The 19,565-nt window shown below is 44.0% G+C and overlaps 1 protein-coding gene across 13 annotated transcripts in view; it reads left to right on the top strand.

Annotated features, from left to right (window-relative positions):
- The window catches only part of Rreb1 (ras responsive element binding protein 1), a 178,598-nt gene that overhangs the window by 104,943 nt on the left and 54,090 nt on the right, over positions 1-19,565 (top strand). For 9 of the 13 annotated variants that reach the window (XM_075969876.1, XM_075969880.1, XM_075969879.1 and 6 more), the window contains exons 2-4: positions 10,438-10,540; positions 14,348-14,448; positions 15,486-15,698. In XM_075969876.1, the coding sequence (XP_075825991.1) occupies positions 15,528-15,698 (171 nt within the window). In that variant the 5' untranslated portion in view covers positions 10,438-10,540; positions 14,348-14,448; positions 15,486-15,527. Of the gene's footprint in view, positions 1-9,775; positions 9,868-10,437; positions 10,541-11,304; positions 11,373-14,347; positions 14,449-15,485; positions 15,699-19,565 lie in introns of all 13 variants that reach the window. The other 4 variants (XM_075969874.1, XM_075969872.1, XM_075969873.1 and 1 more) reach the window with 2 other exon arrangements.

The raw sequence follows: 19,565 nt of genomic DNA, 5'->3' as shown, positions 1-19,565 counted from the left end.
GCGGGCTCAGGTTCTCTTCCCGCCCAGAGCATAGAGCATCTTCAGTAACTTTCATTGTCTCATGTGATTGCCACTCTAATTTGCTATAAATTTGGGTTAGAACTAGTAACACATTATTTCGACATAAGATAGAACTAGAATTGCCAGCATATCTGTGTCCCCAACTCTCATTTCATTCAAAATAAGCCTTGGCCAGAGGCTCCAAAAATGTCATTACCACAATTAGTAGTCACCTATAGGAGAATCGTAAAAGGATTTTTTCTTATCTCAACCAGGTCAGAGAATTAGGGAACTATAGGGAATAAAGAGGTGGCACATTTAGGATTGTTTTAGTTTTCATTTTTACATGTCTGCGTTTACTGTAAATACATTTCTGTGAAAAGGCAGCCAGTTGTCAAACCTTTGGTTTGGTTTTCATTTAGTTTTTTATTTGAAGAGAGAGAAAGTGGTGTGTGTGTGTGTGTGTGTGTGTGTGTGTGTGTGTGTGTGAGCGAGAGAGAGAGAGAGAGAGAGACAGACATGTATCATATTGGTGTTTGGAGATCAGAGATCACCCTAAGGGAATCCATTTTCTTCCTCTATGATTTAGGTGCCACGGATGCAACTCAAGTCAGCAGGTTTGGTGGCCTTGAAGGCTGAGCCATCTTGCCTGCCCCTGATTTGGTTTTCTGAGAGTGCTAGAATTAATAGATATGTGTCACCATATCAACTATGGTTTTTGTTTTCCTTAAAAAATATTGTCTTCTCACTGGGATACTGCCAAGATATGACCAGCTTCTGACATCCCTGTAGAAGTGTGCTTACAGCTGTTTGTGTTTGTTTTTCTCTCCAGAATTGTAATGGAGCATCTTTAAGAGCTTTGAAGTTTATCTCAGGTGTATTCAGTGAGTACTGTAGACACCATTGTTTGCAAGTTTTCTGGGGTTTTGTTTGTACAGGGTGTTGAAGCTGTTTGCTGGTGGGGTGAACCAGCTAGCGGACTCATGTTCTTTCATGGCCCCTGACTGGCTAGGTTCTTTGTCTGGGATGGAGGCCACATGGACGACAGTTCTAGGCTGTGAGTGGAATAGCTTAGCTCCTCTGTGCAGTCCCCTTTAAAGAAATGCTGTCTGTGTTCTGGAGTATAGGCATAGAAAGTGGTGCTGGGGACTCAGCTTGTATAGTCTAGTTTGTCATTGCCCCCCTCCCCCCATTCTCTTGTCCCTGGCCTGACTTGCCATCCTTACTGCCTGTTTCCTCTTGTCTGTGAAACTGTGAGAAACTAAAGGTGTTTAGACAAGAAAATGACTCTTATTCTTTGATTATAGAGAGACCCTTCATACCCCCAGAAAGTTGACGGTTAGCATCTTGATTTTTATCATTTTCTAAACCAGTTTTCTTAATGTTCACTGACTGAATGCTAAGAAAAATGGAACGCTTCCCTCATGGTGGGCAGTAGCCGATGTGCTCTGGGGAATCGGTGCATACACGAGTATGAAACACAGCTTTAACAGCCTCCTTGACTGATGCCCAGAGAAGTGATTTTTGCTGCTGTTATCTGAATGCTTTGGGGGACTGAACCATAGAACACCCAGGCACCCAGACGGTTGAGTGGGTAGGACTGGGTGGGCTGATTGACAAGGGATCCAGAGCACTATTCATCATTGAGGGCACACACAAGCATGTGCTCTTGGTTCCACTGGTTAAAGAAGAGTAAAGTAGCACATACGGCTTACTGTAAGAATAGTAGTGTATGTGGATGGAAATAGTGACTTACATCTGTAATCTCAATACCGAAAGGCTGAGGCATGAGGCTCATGAATTCAGGGACAACTGGGTTAGATCCTTTTATTTAAAAAAAAAAAAGATAATCTGTGCTTTATTCTAGCTATTGTTACAGTTTGTACATCTTGATGAAGATAGCTATTGTGTTTGTTGTGTAAGTGCCCACAGAAAGCATGTTCTCTTCTTGGCCATGGCAGGCCTCTCCCACATCAGGCAGGTGAGACAGCGTAGTGGGTAAAGACATCTGCCACCAAGCCTAATGGCCTGCGTTTTATCCCTGGGACTCATATAGCGAAAGGAGAGAATGCAAGATGTCCTCTGACCTCCACACATGTGCCATGGGTATATCTGCAGCACATGAGCAAACAAAATAAGTCAGAACTGTGAAAACAATCTTAAGTGTGCTCCTCGTTGTACTGCAAGTTGTTGCTGAAGTGGATGGTAGGCAGGTGTCGCTTAGGCATTGCAACAGGCAGGAGAGGCAAGTGTTTGGAACAAGTCAAACAGGCTAGCTGCAGGAAGTCCAGCCTTTGGCTTTGAGTGGTCAGTGGGAGATAAAGTTTGGACTGTTAGAGGTTTGGCCCCTCCTATCACTGGGAGGCAAACTGTGAAAGGAAGATAAAGAGTAGGGATGTTCTTTTTGAACATTCAGAGAGTGCCTTTATCACATGCTTGCTTTATGGTGATACTTCAAAGGATTCTGCTTGAGATACAGTACTCTGTTCCATAGATGTGAAAGCAATTCCTTGTGTTTTGATTGAGAATGTGTAAATCACCTCCTACTTTGTAAATGGACATTAGCTTGGTAATCCAAATCTGTTACTAGGAAGATTCCTTATGCTCAGGTATCTGTCTCAGAATTGTCCAGCCATGTCCCAGATGTCTGGGACCGTGCTAAGTCTGGGGGCAGGGCATCCCTTTCCTTTAGCTGTGGGTTCAGTGTTGGCCTAGTGGTTACCTAGATATGAGAGGGAGTTCAAGAAAGGGACCTGTCTCTCTGGGATTATCTTCCCCTTTTGTTTCTTTGTATAGTTTCTAACACTTGGTGAGAATTCAGTTCTTTGTAAAGGAGCTGTCTGTTTAGGGTGGGGCTTGGAAGATGTGAACCGACATTTTGTGCATGTTCAGGAAGCCTGTGCTTTCAGCACCTGGTAGGAGATCAACCTAAAGCAAATTAACCTATGTGCTTTTGTGACACTGGCTTCTTTCAGAGCCCGTCAGGAATGGAGAACAGCCTTTCACAGCAGCAAGACCAAAGCCTAATCCCGCATGCCCCACCCCTGGCAGTATGGTTGTCATGACCTAATCACACTCCCAGTGGTCAAGGCCAGGGCAGTGAGGACCAGAGCCTCAGACTTCCATCAATATACTGCATTAATCTCCCCAAGCCTGGACATATGCTGGACTGGACTAGTCTGCTGGTACTCAGATTATGCCACGATCTCCTGACACAGGGTCTCTTAGGAGGACCACATCTGGCACCGTAATAGTCACATTTGACTAACTCAGCCAGTGGTTTGGTTTTGTGTGTGTGTGTGTGTGTGTGTGTGTGTGTGTGTGGTTTTTTTTTTTTGGTTTGTACTGTGTATAAACACTTATCAACCACTTATATTTTAGAGTATGTTTGCTTTCACACATGCAGTATTGAATTCTTTTCTTAGAGGCAAAATTGGGAGATGGGGGAGGAAAGACCATCTGTTTATTCACAGAGGGCCACCTATCAGGTCCCTGGGAGCTAGGGCACATCACTTCCCCCGGACAGTCATTCTCAGCTGACAGTTGGTGATGTCTGATTACCCACTGTGAAATTTTGACCACAGCTGACCACTTTTCCAGTGGTCAAATGAAAGATGTGAATCTACCTTCCAGTGCCTTCTAGAAGCAGCCAGGGGAGGAGCAATTCACACAGTTTTATCTTCCACAAAATTAGTTTGATTTTCCTAGGAGAGTCTCTCTGCAACTGGAATGTGTAGCCCCTTCTGATCTGATGTTAGATACTTGCCCTGGGGTTCTTAGCCTGCACTGGGATCCTGCAAGGGAAGAGCCGAGACTCTTAATGCTGCTGTGCCCTTTCCCTAGCACATCAGAAAGGCCAGCCCGAGACCTCGGGACTCATGAAAGAGTTGCAGGATATTGCCAAAACTCTGCAAACTGCTACTGAACTTTACCCCAGCTTTCCCGCAAGCTGTAAGTGTAACAAGATATGTAGTTGTATCTCAGAGACATGCCCAGAACAGTCAGATCACTGCAGTCCAGTAGCCTGAGTGGACCGGGCAAGTTGCTGGTTGGAAGAGAAGAGCTATGTTAGGGCATACAAGGAGGAAGCTGCCGTGGCCCTGTCCTCACGGGTGCCAGGAGTGTGTTTAGCAAATGTGGAGCTGAGCAGGATTTGGTTCGGCAGCACACATAGCCGGATGGACTTTATTTCCTGCTTGTCGTGCAGCATGGCAAGAGTCAGCAGCTGTTCTGCCCTTTGCTGTCAATGGGACTGTATCTGTGATAAGCCAACTTGCTCATTTTTAATTGTCTCACTTGTGGGCAGAGATGGGATTTGTTGTTTGTTTGTTTTTAAAACAAAGATCATCAATTGGGCTGTTGTCAGAACTTTGCCAATCTAATAAGGGAAGCTGGAGGCAACTTGAGGTGGATTTAACACTGGGGCCAGGGGAGACTGGGAATGCCCAGTGAAGAAGCAATAATATCAGTAGCTCAGACTGTGGGGTGCTATATTGTTTCCCATGTATTTTAATAAGTTTACTTCACTTTCAGATAGGAGAACTGAGGCCTCAGAAATATGTAACTTGTCAGCGGGAAGAATCATATAGTCTGGTCAGACTGATAACTTTTTAAAATTATTTTTATTAATATTGTTATGTCTAGTTGGTTACCCATTCTATTGGATATCCCCAGAAGAAGCAAGCTCATGGCCTTACTGGGCCCCATTCTATCTTTCAAAGGCTGGTAAAAGGGCCTACCACCAAGCATGTAAACCTAAGTTCAGTTCCAGGAACTCATGATGGAAGGAGAGCCAACTCATACATGTTGACCTCTGACCTCTAAACACCAGTAATTGCATGATTTTGTTTGTTTTGTTTTTAAGCACAAACCAGAACAAGCCAGTAAGCAGCATTCCTCCATCTGTCTGCCTCAGTTCTTATTTTTAGTCTCCTGCCCTGATTTCTTTCAGTGATGAACTGTTACCCACAATCATAAGATGAAGTAAATACTACCACCAACCAACAAACAAACAGTCTGGGCCCCAGCACTGTCTGCTGCCATTCCTTATTCTTATCCTGGTGGACCAATGGGATGCATGTATCCTTTCTAGCCCAGCAGCATTTGCAGCCAGCTCTGCAAATTCTCAGCCTCTCCAGCTCCATTATATCTTGTTTTTCTGCTGCCTTGGTTTCCCAGTCCTTTAAATTGATTGTTTCCTTCTACTGAAGAGTTCTTCTGTGATCTTTTGTGGTGTCTTGATAAGTAAAAGAATCATGGAGTCACAGAATCCCAGGCTGGAGTTCTGTCCTCATCCCTTAAGAGTAGTGTAGCATCCATCAGATAACTAATCATTGCTGTACAGGATTTGGAGAAGGATTGAATACATATAAACTGCTTACTGCATTTCTGGCATAGATAGAGCTTATATCTCGTGAAATACCCCCTGGAACTAGCATACTTGAATACAAGCAGGCTTCTGGTATACTCTTAAGTCGAATCCTGTTTTCTGTGACTTTAGCCTTTTCTTTTCCACTTTTAAGTTCTGCAATCTCGTCATACTATAGAGGCCCTACTCCAGCCTTTCCGGTACCTGTTTTTACCTGATAAGCCAGAATTCCTCTAGAGGTGGGGTAGGGGAGGAGTTAAGCTTAGTCCCCACTCTAAACCAGGTGACTATGCACAACAGGTAGGTTAGGATATTTGTCTCTCTTGCTCCTCTCTCTGCACAGGCATTCCTTGTATGGGTGCAGACCATTTTAACTTCTTGCCCCCCTTTTCCTCAGCTGTTGGTAAAGTAGAGAATGGTACAGGCTTCTGCTAAGCTGGGCAAGAAAGTGATGAAATACCAGGGCCTAGATGCCAAGCAGAAAAACTAATGTTTAGGAAAAGTCTGGCCTGCCTGGGGAGAGGGCCAGGGACTTGTTCTTCTCACAGCCTGGTGCCAAGGGCCACCCGTGTTCCCCTCCCAGGGGAGGAGGGTGCTGGGTGACAAATGGCTACCAGGTGGCAGCTGCGTCTTGGCCTTGTGAAGTTGGCAGTTGTTAGATCCTGCCTGTAAGATGTGTTCTGCGGGAGAGAAGAGTTGCAAGGAGTCTGCTTCTTCGCCGTGCTGTGTGCTTACAGGAAAGGGTGTGATTAGGGAAGGTGCTGCCTGCCTCCTTCCTCTGAAGAAACAAAGAGATGCTGGGAGAAGACTGGCTACCGTGGCGACGGTTCAGGCCAGCATCTACCGGACTCTGCATCCTTCCAGCCGTTCATATTTTGTTGTTGTTTGATTTTGGTTTCATCCTTATGGTGCTAGGGATAGAACCCAGGTCCTCATAGATGCTAAACATGCACTGAGCTAGCCGAGGAGTGTTCTCCATTCACTCTTCCTCCATCCTAACTCTTCCCGGACCCTGACATATCTCAGTAGGTCCTGAGCTAATGCTAAGGCTGTAGGAGGCAATGATCAAGCCCTCTAACGCTTCTTCTCTCTCTTCCGGTCCACCCTTTGTTTAACATCTCTTCTTGTCTAGGAGGGGTAAAGAAAAGGGCAAAGGGAAGTTGTCCAGGTCCACAGAAATTCTGGACAAAGTGCTCGAGTATCAAATAAACTGAATTTCCAAGGAGTAGCAAAGACTTGAAAAACACCATTTGCTGACTACCCATGCATGCATTGCAGTTCTGTCCTAATTCTGTCTGAAGCTTGTATCCAATATGCTCTTTCTCCTTCTCCAGAGGAACCTAGAAACAAGGCCCCCGTGTAGATGATTTCCTTTTCCTTTTTTTCTTATTTAGTTGTGCTATAGGAAGTAAACTCAGTGTTGGAAGTGGATTCTTAGTTTCTGCTTCAGTGCTTTGGTGTTTGTTCAGGACTTTGATAGGCTAGTGGCTCTCAGGTTGTTGATTTAAATTCCTGGGGGTTTTGACCTTGTTGTTGACCTTCACAACAAGTTCTATTTAACCCTTGAACTAGTTTGTGGAGAACTAGGAGGACAGACTGCTGGGCCTTCCCCCGGAGGTGTGAGTTTGAGGTAGAGCCCAAGAATCAAGGAGGTGTCGTGCTCATTTAGGAGTGGTAGCCATGGTACTGGTGGGTGACAAGGACAAAAAGAAAACTTGGGCTAAAACATGGAGAGCTTCTGAGTGACTGGTTAAAGAGTGAGCACTTCCTGTAGGCATCAGGAAGGAAGTAGAGAGGATCCTGCATCTTTCTTTCTTCCCTGAGTGGCCATCTCACTCATTACTTTCTCGCTTGTCTCTTAAACTTGGTACAGTCTCCATCTCTTAGCAACCCATCTTTACTCAGGAGGAAGCACTGCAGAGTTGGCTGCAGCACCTCGCTGTGCTCAGTTGATCAGGAGTTGGATGCCTTAGCCTTCATTTTACTCAAGCCTGTGCCTACCTATCCAAGGCATAGCCTAGCCCCAAGCCTAGAAACACATCAATTTCCTGGAATTCAGAGAGCCACCGCCCCAACTCTCTCAACCTTCAGGGCCATCCTGGTTAGTAAATGTATAGGTTTGCATTGGGCTTGGGGCTGGGCAGGCTTAGACTTGGTGGTATAGCTAGTCAGGTTAGATTCTGTCCCCAGCTCAGCCCACCCTTTAGATGTTTTTTGTAGTTTGTCAAGTGCTTCAATCATTTTCATATCTGAATTTCTACTCTTGTATCTTGTGCTTTGTATCTTGTTCTGGATTGGCCTGAACTGGGCAGGTCAGCTCTCATCACACATCCCTCACAAACTATCCCACATGTATTTATGCTAGACCTATTTGTGGACATCATAGGGACTCAGGCCTTTTCAGTCAAATATTACAAAGGCCAAGGCCCCTTGCTGTCATCCTAGGCATCTCAACTTACTCCATATTTCCTGAGAGCCTGAGGACAGATTTTAGATTTCATCTTCAGAAGATGGGATGCCACCTTTTACTTCTAAACCATCCTTGCTTTTTATCTTTGATCTCTCTGTTGCTATCTCCCTAGACCTGGAGACAGGTTCCTTAATCTTCTCTTTCTGGCTTTGCTTAGCATTGTCCCTTATCTGGGGGGGGGGGGGGGGGAGGGAGGGAGGGCTGGCTTCCCCCACCACTCCTCCTCCCAGAGGCTTCTGCCTTCTCTAAGATATCCTGCCTCTTTGAATTGCACAAGCCTTCTGGGAAGGAAAATTCAGATAGTCGGCATCCCAGACCCACCCTCAAATGCTGTACTTAGCCAGTCAGTCCTTTTTTCTTCTGGGACATAACTAGCCGTAACCGCCCCCCCATTTTTTTCATGATGGAGGTAAGGGGTATCTAAAAGTTCCTTTAAAAAACTGCCTTGTATTTTTCCATCCTCAAGCTTTATGACTCCCTTAGACCTAGTGGAACTCAAAACAAGCAGGGAGGTGGCTCTTGTTATTCAGCTGAATTGTTTGGCATTCTCAGCATCCAAATCATTTACTTCTAAGGTCAGAGGATGCAGTTTTGAGAATCTAGTCTCAGCTTCACCCTTGGTTTGAGTGGATCCATCCCTTGGTTCTTTGTGTTAATGGGGAAGCCATTTGGGCTGGCTTGCTTGTTTTTAGGTGTCTAATGGAGAAATGGAAGTGGATCTACATTTTAATACTATTTTTCAATTCTGTAAATGTGTAATTCCAGACTCTCTGTTCACTTGTTGGAAGACCTTGACGGTTTATCCTTTCTAGACTCTTGGCTATTATACTATATCTGTCATTACATTTTATTTTAAAAAAATGTGTGTGTGTGCGCTTTTAACCTTTTCAGTGGTGAGCATTGAACCTTAAGCCTCATCGTGTCTACACTAGACAAATACTCTACATGGGAGTTACAGCCACAACCTATTATCACTTTAAAAATGAATACAATCAGGGAAATGTTGCTTTTTTCTCTGTCTCTGTCTCTCTGTGACAGTGGCACAGAAGGAGGAGATGATGCTAGGCCAATGCTTTACCACTGAGCTATGTACTCCAACTTCTTTTCTTTAAGATGAGTCACAAAACAGTAAAACAAATATCCTTCCCCTTCTAGCCCTGGATAGGAATCTTCATTATCATAATAATAAAACATAATGTCAAGTGTATGAGTATTTCTGTGGAAGAATTTGTAATTTTCTTTACCTAGGGAAGTACTGGGGTTGAATCAAGTACTTCCAGGCTTGAGCTTCTCCATGGCTCATTCAGAGCTGCTCCTGAGTTGTGTGAGAACGTTTGGAAGAGAATAGCATAAAAAAATATGGCTGATGGAGCCACTGAAATGTAAACAGAAAATCTGCTGGGGGAATCGTGGTGTCAAAAACCCCAGGGTGATGGAGTGTTCCCATCCACACAGACCAGTCCTGCCCAGGGTGCTTGGGAGCTGTCTGTGGATGGCTCCAAGTAAGATGGGAGGTGATAGCTATATAGAGATGATAGCTATATGACACACTTGTGCAGCTTGTTTCCAGATGCCCTGAAAGAGGATAAAGTGAGAAAATGTGCCAGACAACTGCATCTTGGCATTCTTGATAATTATGGGATTTTTTTCCCACTTTGTGGTACGGGAACTTAGAGCGCCTGTGCATGCTAAGCAGGTGCTGGCCCACTGAGCTATACCCTAGTTTTTATTCTGCTTAAGTTTGCACTCTGCTTCAGCTGAGCGATGCTGTGTTGAGAGCAAGAGGCGAGTGAATTGTAGCTTCGGATGTGTTGTAGCCCATCGACAGGCAGGCACAACAATCAGATTAGTGCTTCCGGGGCCTGTGGAACCCTAGAGCAGACTTTCTCCTGTTCCTGAAGGCAATGTATAGAGGTGTTTTCTGTTTTTTTTTGTAGAAAGAGAAGGCCATGCATTTGGTCCAGTTTGAAATATGTTAAGCAACGCCCTCACATTTGCATACTTGCAGTCATCTCTGCTTTAAGGCACTGTAAGTTTCATATTTTTTGTTTTATTCGGCTCTCTTTCCTCTCCTGTTTCCATTACCACCAAGTGTCTCTCTCTCTCTCTCTCTCTCTCTCTCTCTCTCTCTCTCTCTCTCTCTCTCTCTCTGTTTTTTTTAATTCGTGTTGGAGGATCAACTGTATCTATTCAGCCATTTTTGTCTTTCTTTGTGGTGCTGGGATGAAACCCAGGATCTCACACATGCTAAGCAGGTACTCTGTCATTAAGCTGTACTATTGTACTATCCAAGACTATTACCATGCCACTAGGCTGCTCAAAGCTCCACCTAGAGCCAGCAGTCTGAGCATTCTCCTGTGTCGTTGTCCTCAGAATTGCTGGAATGTAGGATGTACTTTGGTAGAGGTAATGGGAGTCCTGGCTGTTGAAGGCGCACTTGAGGGGATTCTGATAGAATCAGCTAACAGTTTGCTTGCAGTTGCAGATAGGGGATTTTAATTGTCCCCATCATCGTGACATCGAGTAGAGGAAATGATACAGAGGCAGAATTATTCCTTCTTTTAAACCCTTCTAATGTTGCCCTCTTGTATTTTTTCAGGTTGTTCCAACTCTGTGCTCTAGAAGGGGTGGCTTTGAGGTGTGACCCTGCCCACATTTGGGCCCAGTTCGTGTCAGCTCCTCAGCAGAAAGAAGGAAAACAGGTCAGTTACTGTTTATGGGCCTCCTTGAGTCACAATAAAGACCGATCTGTGCTCTCTCTCCTAGCCTCGCCTCTAATTGTCCTGTTTCTTTCCCAAATCCATCTGTCCTGTCTTATCCTAGCTTCCCCCACTCCCTAGTACCCCATCCATTCTCTCCTTCCCAAAGTGTAGAGTAAAATAAGATTAAAATTGTAACTGCAACTCGCTGCTTCTTCTTGAACAGTTGAATCTCTGGTGTGGGATGAGGAATCTCAAGATGCCTGGGGTTTGCATCACAGGAAGCAAAACTTCAGACACTCCTTCTTTCTCTTTCCTCCTTTCCTCCCCACTCCCTGATCCATGATGACGCCTGTTGGTCAGTCACTTCTGTGGTTTGGAAACTTCATCTGGGGTCCTATCTTCTCTGCTTCCAGTTGGAGGTTTATGTATTAGAATAGGCCAGTGATTTTTACTTTAAAGATTTAAAGTGTGTATGCTGGAGGGTGGGGTCAGAGGACTACCTACGAGTATCAGTTCACTCCTTTTGCAATGTAGGTTTTGGGGATTGAACTCAGGTTGTCAAGCTTGGCAGCAAGCATAGAGTCATCTTGGCAGATTTATCATTTTTGTTTTTAAGTCTTAAATGATCTCGGATGTAGCACATGGGAGAAGAAATTGGGCGGGAAAGAGAATGAAAATTCTCTAGGTCTGTAACTATTAGGTTAAAAAAAAAAACAAGCAAGCAACCAAAGACACTGTAAATGAATCTTAAAACCATCTTTTAGGCCAGCAGACAGGAGGATCCTTTCTGACAGCTCAACCCCACATGGTGGGGGATTTCAGCCTCTCAGAGGTAAGCACAGGCTTCTCTCTGACCTGGAGCCTATGTTAAAGAGTGGCATTAGCATCCTCTGCAAGGCATGGGATATCGGCTGGGGTGGGTGGGAAATCATTACACCTGTGGGGACTAGACTGGGTGAGGGAATCAAAGGGGAAACTTGTCTTTCCAAACATAAGTATCAACAGGTTTAAATGTTTCCAGTATTGATGGGTGGTTACATAGGATCAACTAGAATTAGCCAACTTTTCTGGTTAAATTATCCTGTACCTATTCCGTAATATAAAGATGGATGCTGTTTTTTTTACCCCTAAGGCAGAGTGATTAGTGACGTGTTTTATACCAGTCTTTTCCTCTTGCACTGTTTCATGATCCCAAAGGAAAATGCCATGCCAGACTCAATCAAGAATAAACTGGCGTGAAGTCGTACCCTAGCTCTGAGGAAAGCGTGTTGGTGCTTCTGAAATACCCTCTCAGGGTGGATTCAGACTCCTTCCCTTTTGCTAACTGCATTCTCATCAGAAATGAGAGGTTCCTTTTAAAAACATACTGCTGTTTACTTAACATTTCAAATACACGTAAAGGAAGTAAACAGAGGGGTTCTTAGTGCCACCCGCTACACTTTATCCCCAAGGAGGAAATAACCATAGCCTATGTCTTCCTGCCAAGACACTGGGAAACAGCTTTGCAAGGCCTTTCTTCTTTCCAGCTAGGAAAATGTGCTAGGTAGCTAGCTATAGGCATTCTTACAGGGTGGACAGCCTGTATTTAAATCCTTAGATAGGTTGAAAGAATCCATCTTTGATTCTTATGCCTATGGGACAGGGATTGTTGGCAGTTTGCCTCTGTCCAATGAATATATTTTGTCAGTTCCTACTGAGCTAGGCATGGTGGAACACAATCCTAATATGGGGCTGTGCATGGTAGATAGATCACAACCCTAATGCAGTACTGGGCATGGTGGTGTACACCTTCAGTCCTAGCACTGAAACATAAGCTTGCTTCTCCACCTTACCTGCTGCTTATAGTTACTGCTGCTTACTGTTCTCATCAACCCTAGGATTTCTCAGGTGGTAGTAGGAAACATCGTCACAAAAGAACAGTAAAGTGAGAAAGACCTCACACCGGGCTCTACTCCTGTATATTCTTATGGTAGTTTTAAACAGAAATACAAATGTAATCCAGGGTTTGCATAATTTCTTTGAAAGACAAATAAATTAATCCTAGCACTCAGTTCAAGTCATTGTGAATCTCTGTGAGTTAGGGGCTAGCCTGGTCTACCTAAAGAGTTTTATTTAGGACAACCAGGACTAGATAGATTTAGATTATCTAAATATAAACAAAAGGATTGGCTGTGTAGATAGACTCTATCTGAGAGAGAGAGAGAGAGAGAGAGAGAGAGAGAGAGAGAAAACCTAAGGTCATCATCTAAACTTGGTAATAATTGGTAGATAGATTCATTTTCTCTTTACTGAAATAATAGAAATGTATTGATGATTTCTAGTCAGCGATCTTAAACTTTCTGTACATTAAAAATACAGAGGAGCCAGGCGGTGGTGGCACAGAATTTGAGAATTAAGTTTCTAATGCAAAAACATTTGAGGCAACACTTTTTCCTCACAAAATGTGGAGACACATTTTGTCTTTTGAGGGGAGGTTCTGGTGATTGAATCCCAAGTCCCATATAGGCCTAAAATGTTCCCTACTCCTGAGTGTCTCCCATATTTTATCTTTCGACATTCAAAGTTGGGGCAGAAGTTTTAGCTTGATACTACTTAGCTGGTAGAAACTTTACAGAATTCCATCCCCAGGCCTCTCCTGCTCTGCGGCTGTAAGTGCTGTTATGGTTGGGACCAACTGTTATATCTCCTTAAAGTTGAAGGAGGGAATCACAAACTTACAGTTTTTTCCCAAGCATCTGTTTGGAAACTGAGGTGACGGCCTTGATCTTAGGTTCCTGCTTCATTGGGATACCAACAGTTATTACTGACAGGGAATATTGATACTTAGCCTGTGGGTCGCCACCCCCTTGTGAGGTCAAATGACCCTTTCACCAAGGTCACATCAGATATTTACATTATGATTCAGAACAGTAGCAAAATTATAGTTATGAGTAGCAACGAAATAATTTTATGCTTATGAGTCATTGCAATGTGAGGAACTGTGTTAAAAAGTTGAAGAAGCATGAAGAAAGTTGAGAACCACTAGATCTAGAATATTCTGCCAGATAAAAATGAGAAGAACATATATCACCTATGTTCTTATAGTTGAGGAATGAAGTCAGTTCTGATGTGGTATGGACTATGAATTTCCTTTATTACCCAGGTGTCTTCTAGCTGTGACCTAGTATTGTCTACACTCTGAGCTCTTAGGAAATGATGTGGATCAGGTGGAGATCTGTGAGGAAATGGGGTATAAAAGAAAATTTGGAGTGAAATAAGTGAGAAAGTAAAATACTGGAAAAATTCCTTGGCCTTTGAGAGTATAGGAGGCAGCTCAGTAGGGGACATTAGGTTGAAAACCCACATCATACAGTTTTATAAGGAAAAAAAATGATTTAGACTAGATGTGGTGCCTCAAGTTTAATCTCAGCACTCAGGAGGCAGAGGCAGACAAATTTCTGAGTTTGAGGCCAGCCTGGTCTACAGAGCAACTCGTTCTGGGACACCCAGGGCTATACTGAGAAACCTTGTCTTGGGGGCATGGGAAGAAAGATAGAAAAGACTGACACAGAATTGTCTCTCCTTTGTGAGTATGGTGATGTCACAGCTAATCAATGCTTCCGCATTTTTCTCACTAAGGAAAAACACTGAATCTATTTCTTTTCTTTTTTTGAGATGGAGTCTCTTATGTAGCCCAGGCTAGCACCGAGTTCAGAATCTCATACCTCTGCTTTTTGTGTCTGGGGTCATAAGCATGTACCATTTGCTCCAGTACTAAGTCATTTTCCTTGATGAATTTACTAACTCAGTGTCCCATTTCTCTTCCAGTGTAAAGGGGTGACACCAAGAGAAGAAAAGAACGGAATCGTTTCCGACTTGTGTGGATGACAACTGTAACCAGGAAGTGTCCCTTGTGACAGAAAATGGAGGTAGCTAGAGTGGCAGCATTTCTCTCCATCCTTGTTACTTATATTTTTTAAGAAAGAGGATTTTTAACCTTAGTTTTAAATTTGGTTATAATTCTTGCAGGGTTGGCTTCTAGAAGTCATACGCACACACACCTTTAAATCCATGAAGCCATATAGCCATGAAGTTAGAGGAAACCTGAAATGTCCTATAAACTAATTCTTAAGTCTAGAACATTTCAATAGAAGCAAGCAAGTACAGGGTGGAATGTGTTAGCCAAACACAGCTCTGTTTCCTCTTGTCAAACTCTGCTCACAAAGATTAGGAAAATCATGGGCTAGGAAGATGGCTCACTGGATGAACTGCTTGCCCTGTTAGTGTGAGAATTAAAGTCTGAATCCCCAACACCCACATTAAAAAGTGAGGTATGTGTGGTGCATGCCCACCCACCCCCAGCCCCAGCCCCAGCCTCATAATCCCAGTACTTAGGAGGCAGAGACAGGATTCTTGGACAGGTGGAATAGACCAGCTAAATCACAAGTTCTGGGTTCTGCAGCAGATACTTCCTCGGTACATAAAGCAGACAGCTATCTGGGAAACCATGAATTTGTACACATGTAGCCGCTTTAATGCAAACACAAAACACATGAGATTTAAAAAAAAGAAGAAAAAAAGAAAAGGTAAAGCTGCAGATAGCTTGAATTCTATTGGTGGCCTGCACTTAGAAAGGAAACAGGTTGCATCCGTAGAAGAAAGCTCTAACTATTTTGGAACTGGGTGTGGTATCTCATACCTGTAATCTCAGTACTTGAGAGCCTGAAGCAGGAGGATCAGGGAGTTCTGAGTCATCTTGGCTACAGAGTGAGTTTGGACAGCCCAGGCTACGAAGCAAGCTCTTGTCTCAAAAAACAAACAATCCTTTTGAGCTCTATTCTGGGTAGGGGTTGAACTAGGAAAAGGGTATTGGGGATCTATCTCTATTGCCCTTGCTATGATTAGCACCACATGACTATGACAAGCCTAAACTCACATGAGAACCTCAGTCGTATCTGTTTTTCAGTTCTATAGCAGAGACTTCTTAGTGGTATAAAACCCCGTCCCGATGACGTCAAATTCACCCATTGGTTTAGAAGGCTCAGACCTGTCTTCCATCAACACTATGATGTCAGCAGTCATGAGCGTAGCAAATGTCACTGAGAATGGTGGGAGCCCCCAGGGCATCAAGTCCCCCATGAAGCCTCCAGGACCAAATCGTATTGGCCGAAGGAACCAGGTAAGGGTCTGTGGGTTGGGTGGTAGCAGCCGGTGGCTTTTATCTTACGAGAATGTAGGAGAGAATTCCCAGGCTTCCTAAGAGGAAACCCTGGACAGATTCTTAATTGAAGATATAGCCAAAGGCCTCCATCGTTTTTCAGGAATAGATTTTTCATGACTTATGTCCTTGCATGGAGGAAATTTCTGTCATGGCATCTCTCAGGGAAAGCCCCGTTATCCCTTTAAACATAAAGAAGCTTGTGTTAAAGGAGTGAACTGGACTGCCTCTGCAGGGTGTTGCTTTTCTTTTCTTACAGCTGATTAATTAGTAGTGCCTTCTTTTTTTTCTTTCTTCTTTTCCCCAAATATCTTCAGATTAGGTGGCAAATACATTCCTGTTTGCTCAGGGTTCAGCTCTCTAGTTTTAGAGACCTACAGTTATGGCTTCAGAGAATCCTGTTTAAGATCCATTGGATGGAAAAGGGTTGTGCTCCATTCATAGCTGTGCAAAGTCCCGAGTTCAATCTGTTTAATCCTCTTGGAGTTTTCAGTGGTCACAGGGTCGGGAGCGGTTGGAAAGAGTAGCTGCATGAACAGAAATCGGGAGGAATGCTGTTAGAAAAGCCTCTGTTAGCATCAGGGTCTTTTCAGTTAATGAACAAAGAGTTGTTGCTGTCCTGATAGCAACATTTACAACAAGGTAAATAAGGAGGCAGAGGGCAGATAATTCTCAGTCTGTCTCTGAAACCATGTAGTGTTTCTTGTGGTATAATGTAGTCACACTCAAAGCTTTATGGGGACAAGGCATTCTCAGCTTATCTGGGAGCGAGGATGGACAAGAGAACTTGTTGGAGCTTCTGTGAACTAATGGCTTCTTATAAACAGACTTCTCTCCAAGCACACCCGTGATGGATTTTTGACAGATTCTCTTGTTTTTAGTACAATGTGCCCTTCTAGGAAGTGATAGCAGCCCCAGGTTCCCTAAGTGTGTAAGTAAGCATGCCTGCATTCCCCGCCTACAGCCCGAGGACTCAGCAGCGCTCAGGGATGTGTTAGGTTTTGGAGCACTGTTAACGCTCTCTCTTTCTCTCTTTTCCCTTGCCTTCGTGTGCCTCTCTTCCTGTGGGTGCCTGAGAAAAATGCTCAGCCTGAGTACAGATGGAGCACTAGTCCTGAGAAGAAAAGGTTTATTTCCACTCACATATGGCTGTCTGTCCATCTCTCCATCAGTCTCTCTGTCTATCAACTCATTTAACAGTAGATCCAGCTTCTATTTCTGCCTAGCCACTGTGCCAGGTGTCACACATTCAAAGATGACTAAGCATCCTTCTCTACTCTACCGAAAGTGAATGGAAGACAGGGAAGAGCCTTTCCTTAAATAGATAGTGCAGCACAGCTGCCCCAAGTCCAGTCACTCAGAGACAGTTAGGGTCTCTGAAGACACCCACCATTCCTTCCATCTCTGGATACTGAGGTTATTTCCTGGGAGTGAAGAAGTCAAATGTGCTGTGTAGCTGGGTCATTTGTCATCTGCTTCCTTTCTCCTTCAGGGATGTGATGATACGCTGGCTTAGTTTTTGGAAGGGAGGCTCAGGCCAGAGGTAACCTACTAAATACAGCACCCGATTTCAGAAAACAAAACATAATTGATAGACAGCTCAGGGAGTGAGGAAGTGCCTTTACCTGACAACTTCACAGGGAGAGAGGAAAGAGGGCGCCTTGGGAAAGGTTGCATCCATGTGACCATAGCATTCCAGGAGAGATTAGCCCCAGCCGGATGCTGACAAGGGTGCCAGATTGTTTCATTATGGGCTGGTTAGTTATCACATTAGCTGCTAATTTTATCTCCCAGCTCAGGAAGTGTGTTCCTTTCACCAGCGTGAGTATAATAACTGGGCTCAGACGTCTGTAGTGGGCCTTTTCCACCATCACAATGCTCTTTCATTAATCTTCTTCAACTTTAAAAGTCAGTACATCTGATTCCACAGACACCTCGGGTTGTGAACGTGTATTATGGCCTGCACAGCAGTGTTACCAGCTTTAGGCCTGGCAGAGGTTAATGATCAGCCCTAGAGTCAATATCAGTCAGCTCCGTGTGCCTCCACACAATGTGCCTGGTGTCTACTTCAAGGTGACCACAGATGGTTTTATTAAAATATGTCTCCTCAAGTGATTGGCCACTTGGAGGCCCAGGTTTTTTTTGAGACAAGGTCTCACTGTGTTGCACAGACTGACATGAGCTTGTGGGCTTGAACAGTTCCCCCGCCTAAGTCATCTGCGGGACTAAAGGGATGAGCCACTGTGTCTGCCTGGGTTTAGACTTTTTTAAATGTGCATTTAGTAATTTAATACACAAGTTTGCACTTTACAGTATAAAAAGTCTACATAGTTTTTTCAGTCTGATGGCTTGACATAAATACCTCAGAATCTGACTTTTTCCTAAAGTTTTGACCTGGCTGTGAGGCATCTTCTTATGCCTCTGAGAGAACAAGAAGTATATTGATAACTGGGCAAAACCAGATTTTAAAATTTATATATTTATTTACTTATTTGTCCATTCGTCTCTGGGATCTTCAACTTAGGATTTGAAAGTGAACTAGGCTTGCCTGGCCTAGTTCTCCCACCTGCTTCCACCGGTTAGAAAAAAGGTTAGAATAAGAGAGAAGGTAGCTGGGCAGTGGTGACGCATGTCTTTAATCCCAGTACTCGGGAGGCAGAGGCAGGCGGATCTCTGTGAGTTTGAGACCAGCCTGGTCTACAGAGCGAGTTCCAGGACAGGCTCCAAAGCTGCAGAGAAACCCTGTCTCGAAAAACCAAAAAAAAAAAAAAGAGGGAGAGAGAGAGAGAGAGAGAGAGAGAGAGAGAGAGAGAGAGAGAGAAGGTAGCCACAAGCAAGACATCATCACACATTCATTTCACCCATCTGGTTTGTGGTGCCGTTTGTTTTCACAGTCTTTAGGATACTTTTATTTTCATCACCTCTCATCAATCAACAACCAGAAGGATGTTGCTTTTCTGTGCGGTGGGGTGAGACTTTATATAGTATTGTTAGTTAGGGTAATGGGCCATCGAGCAGCTAGTCTGAGTGTTAAGCTGGTGTCGGTTTCTAATTCTTTGTTTGGAGCAAGTTTCTTGTCCTTCTGTACGCTATAAAGTTTCCTTTTCCAGATAATAAGTGGCTATCTCTTAGTGATTGTGGAAAGAAAAACTCCAAACCTGATGTTGCTATAAATTCACTAATCAGTATGTGCTCAATAATTGGTGTTAACAGTAAAAACACAGAAACTCATTCAAATGAGTGCAAATGAAAAGAAATCTACTCAAAGCTGTCCCAGACCAGAATAGGATGTGGAGGTTGACCAGGGCGCCCCGCCACTCTTCTTCTCTTGCCTCTCACCTCGCTTAGCACTAGTATCTTCCCCCAAATGAGTTCTTGTGGCTGGACGTGCCATAGTGTGAGCTCAGGGTCTGCGATTTCTCCGTGGACATGCTCATGATCTCCTGATTGAGCAAGTGCATCAGTGTCTTCTGGGGAGATTGTGAGACAAATAGATCTCCGGTATTCCCCCCAGCCCTGGGCCAGTCAGTGTGTCGAGAGTCTAGAAGTTTATATTACCCAGAGCTTCCAGATGACCCTGCTGTTTATGGAAGCCCAGTGATGGCAACATTTGCACATTCTAATTCCTGAGAGCTGCCCAGGCGTGAGTAGAGTTAGTTTTAGGAACATAGACAGGGAACCATGGTGCCTGAGCTCTGTGTGGGTAAGGTCATACTGGGCCTTCCCTGTGATTTCCCACGAATGATTTAGAAGGAAGAACTTATAACAAAGGGTCAGTGAAAGAAGTTAGCCTTTTCCTTAGAAAGATGAGACCATTGCTTGAAGGCA

This window comes from Microtus pennsylvanicus, chromosome 4 (genome assembly GCF_037038515.1).
Source record: "Microtus pennsylvanicus isolate mMicPen1 chromosome 4, mMicPen1.hap1, whole genome shotgun sequence".
Taxonomy (NCBI): Eukaryota; Metazoa; Chordata; class Mammalia; order Rodentia; family Cricetidae; genus Microtus; species Microtus pennsylvanicus.
This window is presented reverse-complemented; position numbering and strand designations above follow the sequence as displayed.